The sequence below is a fragment of the Pogoniulus pusillus genome, chromosome 37, assembly GCF_015220805.1.
Source record: "Pogoniulus pusillus isolate bPogPus1 chromosome 37, bPogPus1.pri, whole genome shotgun sequence".
Classification (NCBI taxonomy): Eukaryota; Metazoa; Chordata; class Aves; order Piciformes; family Lybiidae; genus Pogoniulus; species Pogoniulus pusillus.
The window spans coordinates 202,515-217,596 of record NC_087300.1 but is presented as its reverse complement, the minus strand read 5'-3'; the positions used below and the strand labels follow the sequence as shown (position 1 = coordinate 217,596).

The 15,082-nt window shown below is 55.5% G+C and overlaps 1 protein-coding gene across 2 annotated transcripts; it reads right to left on the bottom strand.

The window, feature by feature from the left end:
* Window positions 1-817: 817 nt before the first annotated feature.
* Window positions 818-14,442, bottom strand: GMEB1 (glucocorticoid modulatory element binding protein 1). 2 transcript variants are annotated; one of them, XM_064172760.1, is made up of 10 exons: window positions 14,355-14,442; window positions 12,715-12,928; window positions 10,378-10,460; window positions 9,355-9,479; window positions 8,394-8,497; window positions 7,843-7,997; window positions 6,202-6,330; window positions 5,371-5,508; window positions 4,037-4,159; window positions 818-2,856 (listed from the first exon to the last, which is right to left on the bottom strand). In XM_064172760.1, exons 2-10 carry the CDS (start codon window positions 12,840-12,842, stop codon window positions 2,150-2,152), a joined length of 1,692 nt encoding a protein of 563 aa, XP_064028830.1. In that variant the 5' UTR covers window positions 12,843-12,928; window positions 14,355-14,442; the 3' UTR covers window positions 818-2,149. The 2 variants fall into 2 exon arrangements, with proteins under 2 accessions (XP_064028830.1, XP_064028829.1); XM_064172759.1 differs by lacking the exon at window positions 14,355-14,442 and having other exon boundaries at window positions 12,715-14,103.
* Between the last annotated feature and the right edge of the window lie 640 nt (window positions 14,443-15,082).

Sequence of the window (15,082 nt, the reverse complement as noted above, 5' to 3'; positions counted from 1 at the left end):
CGGCGCGGTGCATGCCGGGCCGGTGGAGGACCGCCAGGGACAGGCGCCCCCGCTCGGCCGGGCGCGGCAGCGCAGGCAGAGTTGAGAGCGGTGATGGAGTGGCTGCTCTTAAAGGGCCAGGCGCCCCATTGCCCGGCTTCGTTTTTCTAGCCAAAACATGGCAAATTTGAGGCAAGGCTGCAGCTCCCATAACTCTGCTGTGTCGCATCCCGATACTTGAGCTCCTCCCGCCCCCTGGGCACAGCTTCCAGCCTAAGGTACAAGATGACCAGGGGCCATCACAGCCCTCTGAGATCCCCCGGACGAGAGGCTCCCTAAATGCCAACCCCAAAACCCGAGGGGGAAGCAGAGCCTGTCCAGCTCTTGACTTTTTCCCAGCCATGAGAGGGGCTCAGCTCAGGCAGCGATGGTGCAGAAAACCGCCTGTAGTAAGCCCAGACTGTGGAGGGTCCCCTACAGGGCACTGTCCCTTCCCAGTCTAAGGGCTGTATGCACGGGGCAGGCCAAGGACAAAGAAAGTGAAGGCTGCTGAACTTTGAGGGATGGTTCCCTGACCCAAAATCCATGCAGTCTGGTTTCTGTGGCTGCATCCCAACATCTGCACGAGGTGGGTTCAACCTGCTACAAGCTGGTATCACGGGCCAGCTCTGCTCCACAGCTCCAACAATCAGAATGCCAGTGGAGCAGTATCAGAACACTTCCCTGGCAATGTGGGGATCCAACCATCCGGCACAGCTGTGGGCAGAGTGGGGGCCTGCCTGATCCAGGCTGCCTCTGCCACCTCCTTTCATCTTCCCACAATTAAACCATTCAAGTGTAGATGGATTTTAAATTTTAATGCAAAAAAATAGCCAAACACATCTTCTGTCCCTCTCCCCCTCCACCCTCCCCAAGTGTGTTTCCTTTGCTGTTGTTTTGCTTATTATTTCCAGCCAAGCCACTCCCAGCCCCCCCGAACCTCCGGCGCTGCTGCTTCCCCCCTTCCATTTTCCCACCGTGGCCAAACGCAAAGGGACCACCAGCCACGGGGCAAAAAAAACAAACCAAACCAAACAGAGGGAAAGGCAGCAAACAACGGGGCTGACATTTCAGCAACGTGCCAGTTTCAATCCTGACAAGAGATTACAGGAAGAAAGAAGCAATAAACCAAAAATACAAAACTTAAACCACCAAACAAGTAGCAACAAGCAGGGAGCAGTCCCAGCACACCGTGTAAACAGGAGCTGCCCCGATCAGGAGCCCAGCTCTCCCGGACAGCAGCAGCACAACATGCTCTGTGCAGCCCCATGGCACCCAGCTCCGGGACAGCTGCTGGAGCTGCAGCTCCAGAGGTGTTTTGCTTCTATACAAAAGGATCAAAAGTGATCTCGGAGGCTCCAAGCTGCATGTGCAGCACCGAGCCCGGCCGTGCCAGGAAAGGGATGAGGGAAAAGTGCCACTGGCAGAGGTGGGATTGGGATAGTGACCCTGAGACCGGGCAGAGCAGTTCCAGGGCTTTGCAGCTGGGAAATCGGGACATGAAAAGAGTTAGAGCAAACAAGCACAAAAAAATAGAGATATAAACCAAATCTGTGTGGAGGAGGAGAATGAGGACAGCAAAGGCAGGGTTACTGCCACCTTCCCCCAGACTAGAACAATCACTGTTAAAATATCCTGGTTGAGGTGACAGTGAAGAGTCCGACAGAACCCCCTCCCTGGGGGAAAACCAAACCAGACATGAGGTACCTGTTCCACCCCACAGCCATCAACCCCTCCCACAGTGACACCAGCACTCCAGCCACTGCTGATTGTCCCTCTGAAACAAGCAATGGAGGCCAGGGCAGGTGGGAGCAGAAGCACCACGAGGACTCTGGGTGCCGGGAGCCCTCGTCCAGTTCTTCCCCGTTGGGCTGTTAGCAGAGATCCAGTCCCTCCATTGCCCTGCCAACAGGTGGTATTGTTCAGTGCTCCACGGAGTTGGAGCCTTCTCCAGGTCTCCTGTGTTTCTCCAGCTTTGTTTGTCTAAAAACCCCAGATTCTCTCCCCGTTCTGCACACTCCAATGAAAATATCCATGGCACAACCAGGATGGCTGGAAAAGATGCTTAACAAAACAGCCCAAAATAAAATAATTTCCCAACTCTTCCCCAGACTGATGCTTGCCTTCCCCACTAGTCCTCCAAGACCACAATCTCCACATTATGGACCTGGTGCTGATGATCCTCCACATCCCCAACCACTTTTTCCTCAGTCCTCAGCTCCGTCTCCAGGATCACAGCTTTGCCCTCTGCCTCATCCGTGTCTGCTTCGGGATCTGGCGCCGGGTCGATCTCGATGATGGTCTGCCCATCATCCGAGGTGCCCTCCACAGCCTGGATGGTGGAAGTGAGGCCAGATTCCATGGCCACCAGTTCCACGGGGTTGACCACAGTCGCCATGTTTGCCAGGGCACTGCTGTCCTGCACAGCTGCTGAGCTCAGCAGCGCCAGGCTGGAGGATGGGTGCAGGGTGACGGTGTCGGAGGAGCTGGTCTTGGAGGAGGACACCACAGTGGCGTACCGGAAGAGCTGGGAGCCAGAGGGCAAGGTGTGAACAGTCACAGGGCTAGAGCTCTGGCTAATGGTTGCCACAGGGATGTTGCCCACGGAGAACTGCTGCCCAACAGGGGAAATAGTGATGGGGGAGATAACAGTGAACTGCGGCTGTTGGATGGGGGTGGAGGGGCTGAGGACAGTGGCAGAGGCTGGGCGCTGCAGGCGGGGTCTCTTGGGGGGCTTGGGAGTGCTGACAGGCATCAGCACCACATTCTGGATGGTTTGGGACTTCACCTTCTGGTCCTTGGCCAATTTCTTCTGCATTTCCAGCTGCCGCTCCAGGTCTGCAAAGAGAAGCGCAGCACACTGGGCTGGGGCCAGCACAAGGCGGGAGCTCAGGAGGACTCCATTACACCCCATGCTTGCAGCAGGAGGGCTCCAAAACACCCAGTGGAGCATGATCTTAGCATTTCACTCAAGGTTAAACTGCACTGAAGGAAAAGGCCAGATTCTTACAGAGCCCAGCACAGTGGGGCTGGAAGGGACCTCTGGAGCTCACTTAGTCCAACTCCTTGCTCCAGCAGGGCACCCACAGCAGTTTGTCTGGGATTGAAATGGCTAGGTGGGGTTGGAAGCTCTTCCAGAGAAATAGACTCCACAACCTCTCTAGGCAGCCTTCTCCAGGGCTCCAGCACCCTCACAACAAAGAAGTTCCTCCTCTCCTGCCATCCATACAGACCTGGCCCATGTTCTGCATGAGCTCCACCTGCTTTGCCTGGCTGTCAGTACAGGATAAACAGTAGGCAACGTATTTCTGCTCCTCAAGCTAGACCCACCTACAAGGAGTGTGGACAGTAGGAAGGGCTTTCTCAGCTTGGCTGGGTCCCCTCTCCAAGGGGGAGAGGGCACAGGACTTGCCCAGATCACTGAACATGCTTCTCACCCTGTCTGTACGGGCAAGAGCAGCCAGGCACAGCACAGTAACCTCTTTTATACAGGGCAGTAGGGAACTAGGACATCCCAGCTAAGAACAGGTCCTACAGAACACAGCAAGGGGGGAGACACATCCAGAAAAAGGCTCTGGGGATTTCAGGTCAGGTTCTTGGCCTCAGCACAGGAGAAGCCATTCAAGACATGAAATAGCTCCACACCAAGTCAAGGGGACAACTCAGCACCCCCCACACAGAGCAGCTGCTTAGCTTGGGCACATCAGGGCCACTGCCCACAGCTTCGGTGACTACAGCACAGCTCTGAGCTAGCAGCACCTATTTCCCAATCCACCCCCAGCACCATGGCTGCAGCAAATGTTGTCTTTGAGTTGCTGAATGCCCAAAGCAACTGCTCACTGCAAGGCAAGGGAGAGGAGACTCCACAGAAGGCCTGGGATGGAAAGGGACCAGGGAGGCTTTGTTTTGAGGCAGGTGTATTGAACACTAACCCCAATGTGGTTCAATGTGCTGAAGGAAAGTCACATCTGCTCCCAAAAGCAGCAGCATGAGAGGCCTTACCAGGTGCTGACTGTACCTGCCAATGTGTAGAGAAACTGCTCCTCTCCTTGCTCTGTCTGGTTTTTCCTGTTGGCCAGAACCTTCTTGACTGTATCCATCAGGCCAAAAGTGTGGGCAACGTTGTTCAAGACTGCAGCATCTGCAAGGAAAGGGCATGGGGCTGAGTACCTCGTCCCATGGGTGGGAGCTCAGAAGATGATCCTGTGATACCAAAAATTTCTGTTGCTTTTGGTAAAACTGTCTGTAGCCTGCCCAGGGAGGTGGCTGAATCCTCATCCCTGTCAGAACTTAAAAGGGGCAGAGAGGCAGTGCTGAAGCCATGGGTTACCCCCATGCCTTGGTAGAGTCAGAGACTGGTTGCACTGGAAGATCTTAAAGGGTTTTTCCAACCAAATGGTTCTGTGGTTCTTCCTCCATTCTCTCACAAGGGCTGGCTGACAAGGGCAGACCCAGCTCCTGCACCCTTCTGACATCCATGGACAAAATAATCCCATTTGCAGGAGAAAGGAAAACAGAGATGTGTGAAACTGCTGCAGATGAAAGCATCATCTGCAGGCAGAGACACAAATGAGCTCTCCACCTACAGACCACCCCCCGTGCTGCTGACAGTGGCATTACCGTACCACCTCCACTATGAGCTGTGCAAAATGTCTGTTCTAGTGCACCAACTCCAATCACAGCTTCCAAAAGCTGCCACCTACCAGAGAGAAAGATGCATCACCCCAAGGCAAAGTGAATGTGGAGCAGAGCTCCCGGGTGGAATGCAGGCCTCGGCTGCACAGGTGCTCTCGGCAAGAGCGCCAGCAGGAGCGGCTCTCTGCCGGTGCTCACTGGGGCATGTGCTGATCTGGATTAGGGAACTCATCCAAGGGAAAAAGAACCCCAAAGAGGGGAGTTATTTTTAACCCGGATTAGTTCCCTCAGCTGCTCCAGCCCCTAAAACAGGTTTTCTGGCACTAGTGAAGACAGAAGTGAGTGGGCCAGGACCTGCTGGAGCCTGCACTTTCACAGAGAAAAGTGTTTGGCTAACTCTAGCCCGAGGAGTGCACCTGGGCAGGCCTTCACACAGGCTGGGAGATGGAGACTCACACTGTGGGCTCAGCAAGCTGCCAGGGTTCTTTTGCTCAGGGCACAGGGTGGCATGTTGAGTCCTTGTGCCTTGAATCAAAAGGACTTCACAGCTGGGCAGGTTGAGCTCACACCCAGCCTCAGCTAATGAGTAGCAACTCACTCACCATCCTGACTCAACTTCTTTAAATGTTGGGGACAGATCCTTGTCACTTCTGCCTCCAGCTGCTCGTCTCAGCATCCTTCCCACCAGAAAGCCAGAGGCCATGGCTCACCACCTACCTGTCATCTGGAAGGGAGACTGACCCAGCCTCTGTTGGACACCCCTTAGGACCTCTTCAATCTCCTTCTGGATGTTGCACACCACCTCTTCCATCAGCCCCACATCAGCTATTCCTTTCCAGAACATCAGTGTGTCCTCTGGCACAACAGAGGGAAAGAGAAGTCACCATTTACAAGCGTTTGACATCCTTCCCACAGGCTACCTTCGAACTTTGAGGACTGAGTAACTTTGTTCTCTCCAGTGCAGGATACCACTGCCCTGGATAAGACATGCAAAAAAAAAAAGTCAGGGAAGAAGCAAAACACACCCAGGCAGCAAATCAGTGATGTGGTTTCAAGCAGCACCATGACTTCCAAGGCAACATTTCACTGCCTCTGTCCATCTTCACAAGACGTAGAGCTTAAAAATCTTTGGGAGAATTCTGCCTAAGCTTCTGGACTGATCCTGAGAGGGAATGCAAGCTACTGCAGCCAGAGAGACATGGCCAGGAGAGCTGTCAGGGCACCAAGCAGTGGTGGTTCCAGTCTAGTTCCAGACTAGCAGATGGACCTCCTAGCTCCAGAATGTTCATTCTACATCTTTAGAATGAATACACAAAAGGCCCTCACTGCAACTCACAGCAGCTGATGGGATCATCCCCCAGCCATGAGGCCAGGGCTGCAGTGCCCCTTTGCCAGCAGCAGTAGTGAGCTCCATTTGGCCAGGACCCTGAGCAGCGCTGGGAGAGCCAAGGGGCTGGGGGACAGCTCTGCCCTTGCCTAAACTCTCCTTGTTTTCAGTCTCCACACGAAGAGAGGGGAAGAAAACACCAACAAGCAGCCTGAGCTTACCCGAGATCTCCTCCGTGTCCTTTTTCATGCCCTCGTCAGCGGCCATGGTGACAGCAGCTGTCAGAGCTGAGTTCCACTCAATGCCCTCCTCCATGCTCTCCTCCGACAGTGCGATCTGGGTGATGCTCCCTGCCAGACAGTCAACCTCAGCTCCTTCTGTAGCACCCAGAGTGGCAGCCCTGGATCCCTGCTTTGCTTTCCCTCCCAGGCTCTTTTTAAGCCTCTCATGGTCAGGTTGTTTGTGTCTGGCTTCTCTTCAACGAATCAGCTCAAAGATCGCTGCTCCTCACTGGAGCTGTGACTATGGAAAGCTCTGGGGCTTCCTGGAAGGAAAACCTTCAGCAAGCAGACTGAGGTCTTGGCACAAAAGGGGCAGAGAGAGATCAGAACAAAAATAGGAACAAATAAGTTTCTGCCTGGGTGCACTTCTCCTCTGGCATCATCAGCAGCAAGCTCTGCACCTCAGAGATGCCCAAATCTCTTGGGAAATGACAGGGCCAAGGCCTCAGATGGTTCACAGAAGGGAAACAGATCTGACTCAGTCCTAAGTTTCTGGGTCAAAACTGGGACGAAGCCAAGCTGCAGTCACTGTAGGATTTTGTTGTGTGCTTTCCAGGAGTCTCCACAGCCTGTGGACAACTCTGCCAGCTATGCCAGAGCCTCAGGAACATGTAACTTGCCCAGGGGAACAACATGCTTTGGCTGGGAGAAGTCTTGTCACTGGACCTCAGCTAAAAGGTCACCTTCTGCACACCATTCACTGAGAATTTGCAGATAGAGTGGCAATCGAATCATGTCCTGCCATCCTACCCTGTTCATGGCTGTTCGAGTGACATGAAACAGGCTGCCCCAGAGGAGGCTGGCACCCCTAAATCCATTCCTGAGCATCAGGCCATCTGCTTTGGATCAGGACAGAGATGAGCTCTTTCAAGTGCTTCCTCCCATGATGACCCCAGCATAGGGATCCCTTCAAGGTAAGCCGGCCCCAGCTCCCAAAGCCATTCTCAGTCATGGCTGCTTTCCAGCCTTCATGCTACTGTGGAGCAGAGCTCCCTGACCAGTGCTGCTGAGACCTTTCTGAATGAACAGAACCAGTTTAGCATTTTCCTCCCCAAAAACCAGAGTGGTCTCCAATGATGGGACTGCAGGCTGGAAGGGCTCTGCTGTGGGGACAGGCTAGGAGAGTTGGGGGTGCTCAGTCTGGAGAAGAGAAGGCTCCAGGGAGTCCTTCTGGTGGCCTTTAAGTGCTTAAAGGGGTGATCAGAAAGCTGGGGAAAGACATGAGCAGGGTCTGTCACAAGATGAGGAGTGATGGTTTGAACTGACAGAGGGAGATTGAGACTGGAGAGAGGGGAGAAATGTTTGACACTGAGGGTGGGGAGAGCCTGTCCCAGGTTGCCCAGAGAGGTGACAGATGCCCCATGCCTGGCATTACTGCAGGTCAAATCAGCAATCTGCTCTAGACAGGCTTGGACTTGGATGAGCTTTAAAGGTCCCTTCTACCAAAATCATTGTATGATTCCCTCACTGCCCCGGCAAAAAGTGTAAAGTGTGTGCAGAGTTGATTTGGTCTGGTCAGCCCAGGCAGGGCAGATGAGTGCCAGAGGGAAGCTCTCTTGGCATTGCCAACTGGTTTCCTACCATCAGCACATGTAGGAGTCTGCACCACGCTCTGCTGGCCTGGCACCGGTGCCCTGGCGCTGCTGATGAGGAGGTCAAACTTGGTGCTCCTGCAGGTGTTGGTGCAAACCTTGTCATGCTGGTAGAAGTCGATCTGCCCCGAGTCCATCATCTTCCTGTGCAGGGGTGAGGAAAGAAGCAGGCTCAGCTCAAATCAGCCTGGAGACAAAAGGCAGTGTTCCACGTAGGGCTGCCACAGCCATGGGAAGGGTGAAGAAAGGGAGAACTAGCACTGCTCTGCACACAAAACATCTCCTGCAGGGCTTCCAAATGGCAAATACACCCCCCAGCTTCACATACAAGCCCTGTTCCACCCACACCGAGCAGCAGATCCCCCATGCAAGGCCAGAATGAGGAATTCTGCTCCTCAGATCTCTGCAGGCTGCTGGCCAGGTTATGTGAGCTTCGAGGAGGTCCCCTGGCAACTACAAAGCAGAAAAACCCTGCTCAGGATCCTGCAGCTGCAGCCATGACACCCTGAAGCTGGACACAGCAGGAGGCAAGACAAATACCTCAGCATGATTCCTCCCAGGCGAATAGCTCTCTTCCAGTCCTTCAGGGTAGACTTCCCAGCCAGGTGAACAAAATGCTTGGGGCTGATCAGTTGGTCATTGAACTGACAAGACAAACAAAGGCTCAGCGAACACAGGGTAACATTCAGAGTAGTGGGGCATGCAACACAGCCTGTCCACAGCTCAGCTAAACCCCCACTTCTACCCAGAAAGAAGAGCTGCTTCCCAAATCCTAAATGTCTGTGAATCCCTCAGCATTACTTCTATTTCCAAAGTGGATCTGATTGCCAGGATGACCTGGCAGCCACCGGTACCCAAACCACACAGCTCCAGCCAGAAGTAGCCCTGAAGGCAGGACCCAAATGAGCTCCTTCTCTGAACATCAACAGTCAGCTTGGAGACCCTGTGGGAGACTCCTGTGCAACAGCTCACTGACACAGGCATTCACTTGGGCACCTGCCCTGCTCCAGTGACTGAGACAGCTCCTGCTGAGGGACAGCAGTACAGCAGCACAGCCTCAGCACATCCAGTGGTTCATGAACACTGCCAACTGGAAAACACAACAGCAGGATTCCTCTTCTCAGTGCAGTCTGCTCACTGAGGAAGTGACAGCAGCAGAGCATCAGGACACCAAGGGAAAGGGAGAAGGAAGTAAGCTCTGGCAGATCTCAGTATGCATCCCCTGCCTGCCCTCAGCTCCAAGTGCTAAATATGACCCTGAGCAGTAAGAAAGAGCAGTGCTGAAATCTACAGTGGGTGATAGAACAACAGTCCTAACCCACTCCTCCTTGGCTCCTCCCCATAACAAAACCAACCGCAGCACTAACGAACTAGCGTGCTGCAAAGGCAAAGCCACTCGGCTCCAGGACAAGGCTCAGATGAAAAGCAGAAAGAAGTCCTGTGAAGGTCAAACACCAGACCTTGAGAGCAGAGGAGGAATCAGCTGTGAAAATTTCCCTACCTTTACACACTTGACATTAATTCCTGGACAGACAAACTTCTTCCAGAGCAGGATGGCTTTGCTCTCCCCACAGGTGATAGGATAGGCAATCTCAATCTCCTCGTTCGTTTCAATGGTGCTGGCGTCTGAGGGAGGAATGGCTGAAAATGAACTTTCAAATCCCACAATCTCACAGGTTGTGAGACCTACACTCAGGAAACCAAAAGAAGGACAATTGCGAGTTCAGGATCAGCCCTCTATTGGTCTTCTCCAATTGCTAGCTCTGACAGCAAGCGACATTTGCATTTTTATAGAGCAACACTCAAGAGCAAGCTCATCTGTGAGGAGAACATGGGGTCAGAAACCCACCAGAGCTGTAAAAAGGGTGCAGTGAGAACAACCTTTGTGGAAAGCAGATAGCTCTCAGATTCCTTGGAGCTCTGGTATCTCTTTATCAACACTCTCAGATATTTACTGATAACCTCTTCTCTTCACATGCAGAGTTTCGCTGGTGCTGCCAGAAGGCCCACTTGGGAGGAAGAACATCAGTTACCATCTAGTGACAGCACACAGCGACAGGAGCCTGTTCCCACACACTCCTCGTGATGGCAGGGAGCACACAGAGCCAACTTCTGGGTTCTCCTGAACATCCAACCCCATCTGTCAGGCTGTTTGTTCATCAAAGAACCAGACTCAGAGTCAGATGCCTCAGCCAGCAGAGACACAACCACATCCTCATCACCCTCATTCCTGCCTGCCGGTGTTGCACAGCACAACCGAGGTGAAGCCTCAGCTGCCCTGGACCCCGTGGGAGCCCTTACCAGTGACTGCAGGAGAGCCAGGATCTCAGTTCCAGCACTTTGAGCCCAAGCAGTACCAGCAGACTCTTATTCCAGAGTATGCCCAGACCCTGCACCCACATCCATGCCTGGAAAACAGCATCTGCAGAGGCAGAGCCAGAAGGGAGCCCAGCGAACTGGAGAGCCCAGCACAGCGGTGCCCAGTCCTGCAGAAGGGACCCTGCCCACATCAGCAGGAACTCACCCAGCCCTTCCTCCAGCTTGTGCAGGGCGTGGGTCTCAACGGCCACCACAGCGGTCCCAGCCTCAGAGCCCTCCTGGTAGATCCTGTTGAGAAAGTGGCCAGCAATAAACAAAGCAGATCACAGCACAGGGTTACAGCTTTGGTTTGTTTCTGTCTTGCCTGTGCCCAGTAGTGTGGAGTCTGTTTGACAGTTTCAATCACAGACATTTTTTTGGCATGTGGAATAGAGAGTCATTTAGGTTGTAAAAGACCTTAAAAATTGAATCCAGCCATGAATCCAGCACTGCCAGGGAACCACCGAACCATGGCCCTCAGCACCCCATCTTCACAGCTTTGAAACTCTTGCAGGGATGGGTGTCCTGGAGTCCTGTATACCCCGAAATTCCTCTCCCCCGGTGGTTTGAATGGGAGAGGAAGGCGTGAAAAACCTGTTTCCATCCCCCCTGCCCTGCAGGTGTGAAGGGGGGGGGCAAAGGGCCCTTCTGGCACGAGGGGTGCCGATGCAGTGCCTGCGCTGGGATCGGGATGGGCACTGGCTGTGCTCTTCGCGCCCAGGCAGTGGTAACTCGACTCTTTGTCTAGGAAGGGGATAAATATTGGGGTGCTTCCCGCCTTGGGGTGCCTGCCTTAGAGTGCTGCCCCGCCTGGGTAGCTCCTGCAGAAAGAGTCCCCTGGCGCCACGAGGGACAAGCTCCGGAGGGACAGGCTGGTCCCAGCTTTGCACGGCTTCCACCGTAAGCACCCTTTGTGCGAGCTAAGGAAGAGAGAGAGCTGACACGCACCTGGCCCGCCCTGTCTCTCAGCCAGCCTGGCGCACCTCTGAGTGAGCTCTGGCTCAGCCTGACTCACAGTGGGGACTGCCACGGTCAGTAGCTTAGCCTCTCCATCTCCTAACTTCTAAAACAGTCAAATTTATCTATGGCATTCTCGTAAGATCTTCTCACTCAAACTGAATCTGCTGATCAAAACCAAACTAATTCCTGTATGTAGTTTTGGGGGTGGGTCTCAGGAAAATAAAATAACTATATTTTTATATATATTCTTGACTTGGCCACATTCATTCCCTGCCTCCACAACAGTGGGAACTCTACTGATGCCCTGGGCAGCCTGGGCTAGGCCTCGACAACCCTTTTGTGGAAGAAATTCTTCCTCAGGTCCAACCTAAAGGCCCCCCTGGAGCAGCTTGAGGTTATTTCCTCTTGTTCTATCAAGTGTTACTAGGGAGAAGAGCCCAACCTCACCTGGCTTCAGCCTCCTTTCAGGGAGCTCCCTCAGCTGCTCTTCCCCAGTCCTGTTCTCCAGACCCTTCCTCAGCTTTGTTGCCCTTCTCTGTCCTTCTTGGAGTGACTGGCCCAAAACTAACCCCAGTATTCAAGGTGTGGCCTCAACACTGCTGAGCACAGGGGGACAATCCCTGCCCTGGTCCCACGGGCCACACTCCTGCTGATCCTAGCCAGGATACTGTTGGCCTTCTTGGCCACCTGGGTACAGGTGGGCTCATGTTCAGCTGCTGTTGACCAAAGAAGATAAAAATCCCAATGACTGAAACACACAGTCCTGTGACTGTTCCCCCCACACTGACAGTGCCACTGGAGCTGCTCTGCAGCTCTCTGCACCTTCTCCTCTGGTTTCTGACAGTTACCCACTGCCACAGGAAGCAGTTCTCAGGATTTCCCCTCCAGCCCTATGTGGCACTGCAGCACTCAGGGAAGAGTCATTGTCAGGCTTGCAGCCACCTTGCTCTGTGAATGTGATTAAACCGGAGGCAGCAGATTCACATCTTGATTGATCCAGAGTGAAGATGAAATGCCTGGTGGCAGGCAGCTCTGCGCAGTGGCTGCCAGTGCTGCCACAAAATCTCCTCTGACATTCCAGCTTCATTGTGCTCTACAGCAGAGTTGTTTTAGGGGAACACTGGCACACAGACACATGTGGGTCTGAGCACACAGGCACAGACCACCACCCACAGCAGCTGCAGTGTGACAAAATCCTACCCTGGGGCCAAAGAGGGAAGAAGGGGAGTGGGAGGATGTGTGGCTGGGGTAGCACCGCAACCACCTCACTGCTTCCCCACTGACACAGCCATTGTGATCCAGATACAGCAGCATGTGGACATGTCCCCAGAGCACAGTTTCGGTCCTCAGAGGTCCCATAACAGACACACACAAAAGCTTTTTTTCCTTGTATTTTTCTCTCTATTGTGTGTGACACAGAGTGGATGCAGGCCTGGAAAATGCAGTGCTGCTCACTCCCTGCACCACAAAAACCAACAGGGACACCCCCACATCCCCCAATCCCACCCACATCTCCCACACACACCAGTACCATCCAACTCACCCCTGCTGCACCGGTTGGAGCTGCAAGATCACTTGGGTTTTGGTATCCTCCGGGCTCTCCCCTTCATTGCCGTCACTTGGTACAACCACCACATCGCCCACAGGGACGCTCACCTCCGCGTTTGCCATCTCTCACATGAAGCCCGGCGCTGGCAGTGCTGCGGTGCTGCAGAGGGCAAAGAGGAGGCAGGTCCGTGCCGCGGCTGCACCGTTGCCTGTGCGGGCAGAGGAACAGGCAGCAGGGTGTAAGCATCATTGCCCAGTTCTGCTGCAGCAAGGGCCAGGGTAGCAAGGGCTGCAAAGCTCCAGCTCCAAAGAGGGGACCAAGCATTTCAAATTCACCACCGGAGAGGTGGCAAGAGCCTGCCAACACACACACGTGTTTCTCCTCATCTGCTGGGAAAATCTTATCTGATGACACAAGCTCAAAAGAGGCAGTGCCCCCCTTTGCCATCCCACTCCTAACTTCCCTGGGTCCACAGCTCCTGAGCCCCACAAAGCCTCATGATGGGTTCTGGCAACAGCATTTCCAGAGTGCTTCTTCCCGGAGCTGGCAGCACCTCTAGCTGTTCTTGGGATCCTCTAATCCCTCGCTACCAGGCACATGCCAGGGACTGCCCTTCTCCACCACACAGGGGGTGCGCAGCACCTGGTACTCGTGGTGGCAGTGCCACAGGAGACCAGAGCAGTGGTCAGAGAGCTGCGCTGCTCCCGCACGGGCTGCACCTGCTGCTGCGCAGGGAGGCACCAAGGTGGCTCTGCTACTGCTGTGGGCCAGGAGCCCCTCCGCGGGGAATGCATCCTCTGGGAAAGCACTTGTGCCAGGAAGACCTCAGGGCAGGTGACAGCACGGACAGCAGCCCGCGGCTGGCACACAGTGGGACAAATGAGAAGAGCTGGTGGCACAGGGGGTCCAGGCCATGCACCCTGAGGGGTCACTGCACCTCTGCCGTATACTGAACTGCTCAGGGCTTCAGACACTCCCGGGCAGGCCAGACTCGGCCTGTGGCAGCGCTTCCCAGCGCTGCTCGCCCGGGACCCCACCGTGGGATGGCGGGACCGCGGCTTCCTCAGGACTTCCAGCATGGGTGAAAGGAGGAAGCCCAACAATGACCGGCTCCGGCCGCACCGGAGCCTAGGCGGCTGATGGGGGCAGGGTGAAGGGCCGGCGGGCCCCCAGGAGGTCTCCCCTCCACCCCAAGAACCCCGAGGCCCCCTTGCGAGCCGCTAGGCCTCGGGGAGACCGCGACTCCCGCGGCGGGCAGCGCCGAACACGGCTCAGGGAGGACAAGAAGCCGAGCGGCCAGAGGCCAGGGCCGCCCCGCCGGGGGTCGGAGGTCAGGAGTGGGGGGACGGCGGCGGCTCCCGGCGGCGCGCGGCGGCGGCAGGGCGGGGCCGCCCGGGGGAGGGGTGTGGCCCCCCCGCGTTCCCCTTCCCCCCCCGCGGCGCGCGACGTCCGCCCTCGCGGCGGCGGCACGCACGGCGACGCGCGCTGGGGCGCCCCCTCCCCTCCCCTTCCATTCCCGGCGGGCCGGGCCAGGCCGGGCTGGGCCCCCTCCCCCCCCGCCCCGCCGCGCCGCGCCGCGCCGCCGCCGCCTGGCCCCTCCCGGCTCCCGTAGCGCGGCGCTGGCCGGCACTTACCGTCGCCGAGCGGCAGAGTCCGGGGATTGAGAGAAGGGGGAGGAGGAGGAGGGGAGGAGGGGGGGAGGGGAAGCGGGCCGGGCAGGAGCAAGCATGCGCAGTAACCGCCGCGGCCTCTGCCGCCAGCACTTCCGGCCGCCGCCTGCTTCGACAGACCGGTGGCGCTCTGCTGCCCTCTGGTGGCGCCCGTAGGCATAGCCCTGGCAGGCCAGTTCACGAAGGACGGCGGCGGTGGAGAGAGCGCAGTGTGGTGGAATCGGATTAGCTGGAAAAGAACTTCGAGGTCATTGAGTGCAATCAGTCTCTAACTCTGCTGAAGCTGTTGATAAACCACGGCCCTCAGCACCACATCTCTGCCTCTTGGAAACACCTCCAGGGATGGAGATTCAGGCTTTGAGAAACTTCTCAGTCAAGAAGATTCTTCTGATGGCCAGCCTAAACCTGTCCTGGGGCAGCTTGAGGCCATTTCTTTTCCTCCTGTCACTTGTTCCTCGGGAGAAGAGACTAACCCCCACCTGGCTGCAGCCTCCTCTCGGGGAGCTGTAGAGAGCAATGAGGTCTTCCCTCAGCCTCCTCCAGGCTGAATACCCCCAGCTCCCTCAGCTGCTTCTCCCCAGCCCTGTTCTCCAGACGCTTCCTCAGCTTTGTTTGCCTTTCTCTGGACCTGGTCCAGTCCCTCAATGTCCTTCTTGGGGTGAGTGGCCCAAAACTGACCGCCAGGATTCGAG

What these genes read in the sequence shown, in the direction of transcription:
- GMEB1 (XM_064172760.1), bottom strand. Translation starts at nt 12,842, where the DNA reads ATGGCAAACGCGGAGGTGAGCGTCCCTGTGGGCGATGTGGTGGTTGTA. An exon ending in CTGGGAGGAATCATGCTGAG is followed by an intron (nt 7,998 to 8,393) that starts GTATTTGTCTTG and finishes ACCCCTGCACAG; the next exon opens with GAAGATGATGGACTCGGGGC. An exon ending in GGACACGGAGGAGATCTCGG is followed by an intron (nt 5,509 to 6,201) that starts GTAAGCTCAGGC and finishes CTGTTGTGCCAG; the next exon opens with AGGACACACTGATGTTCTGG.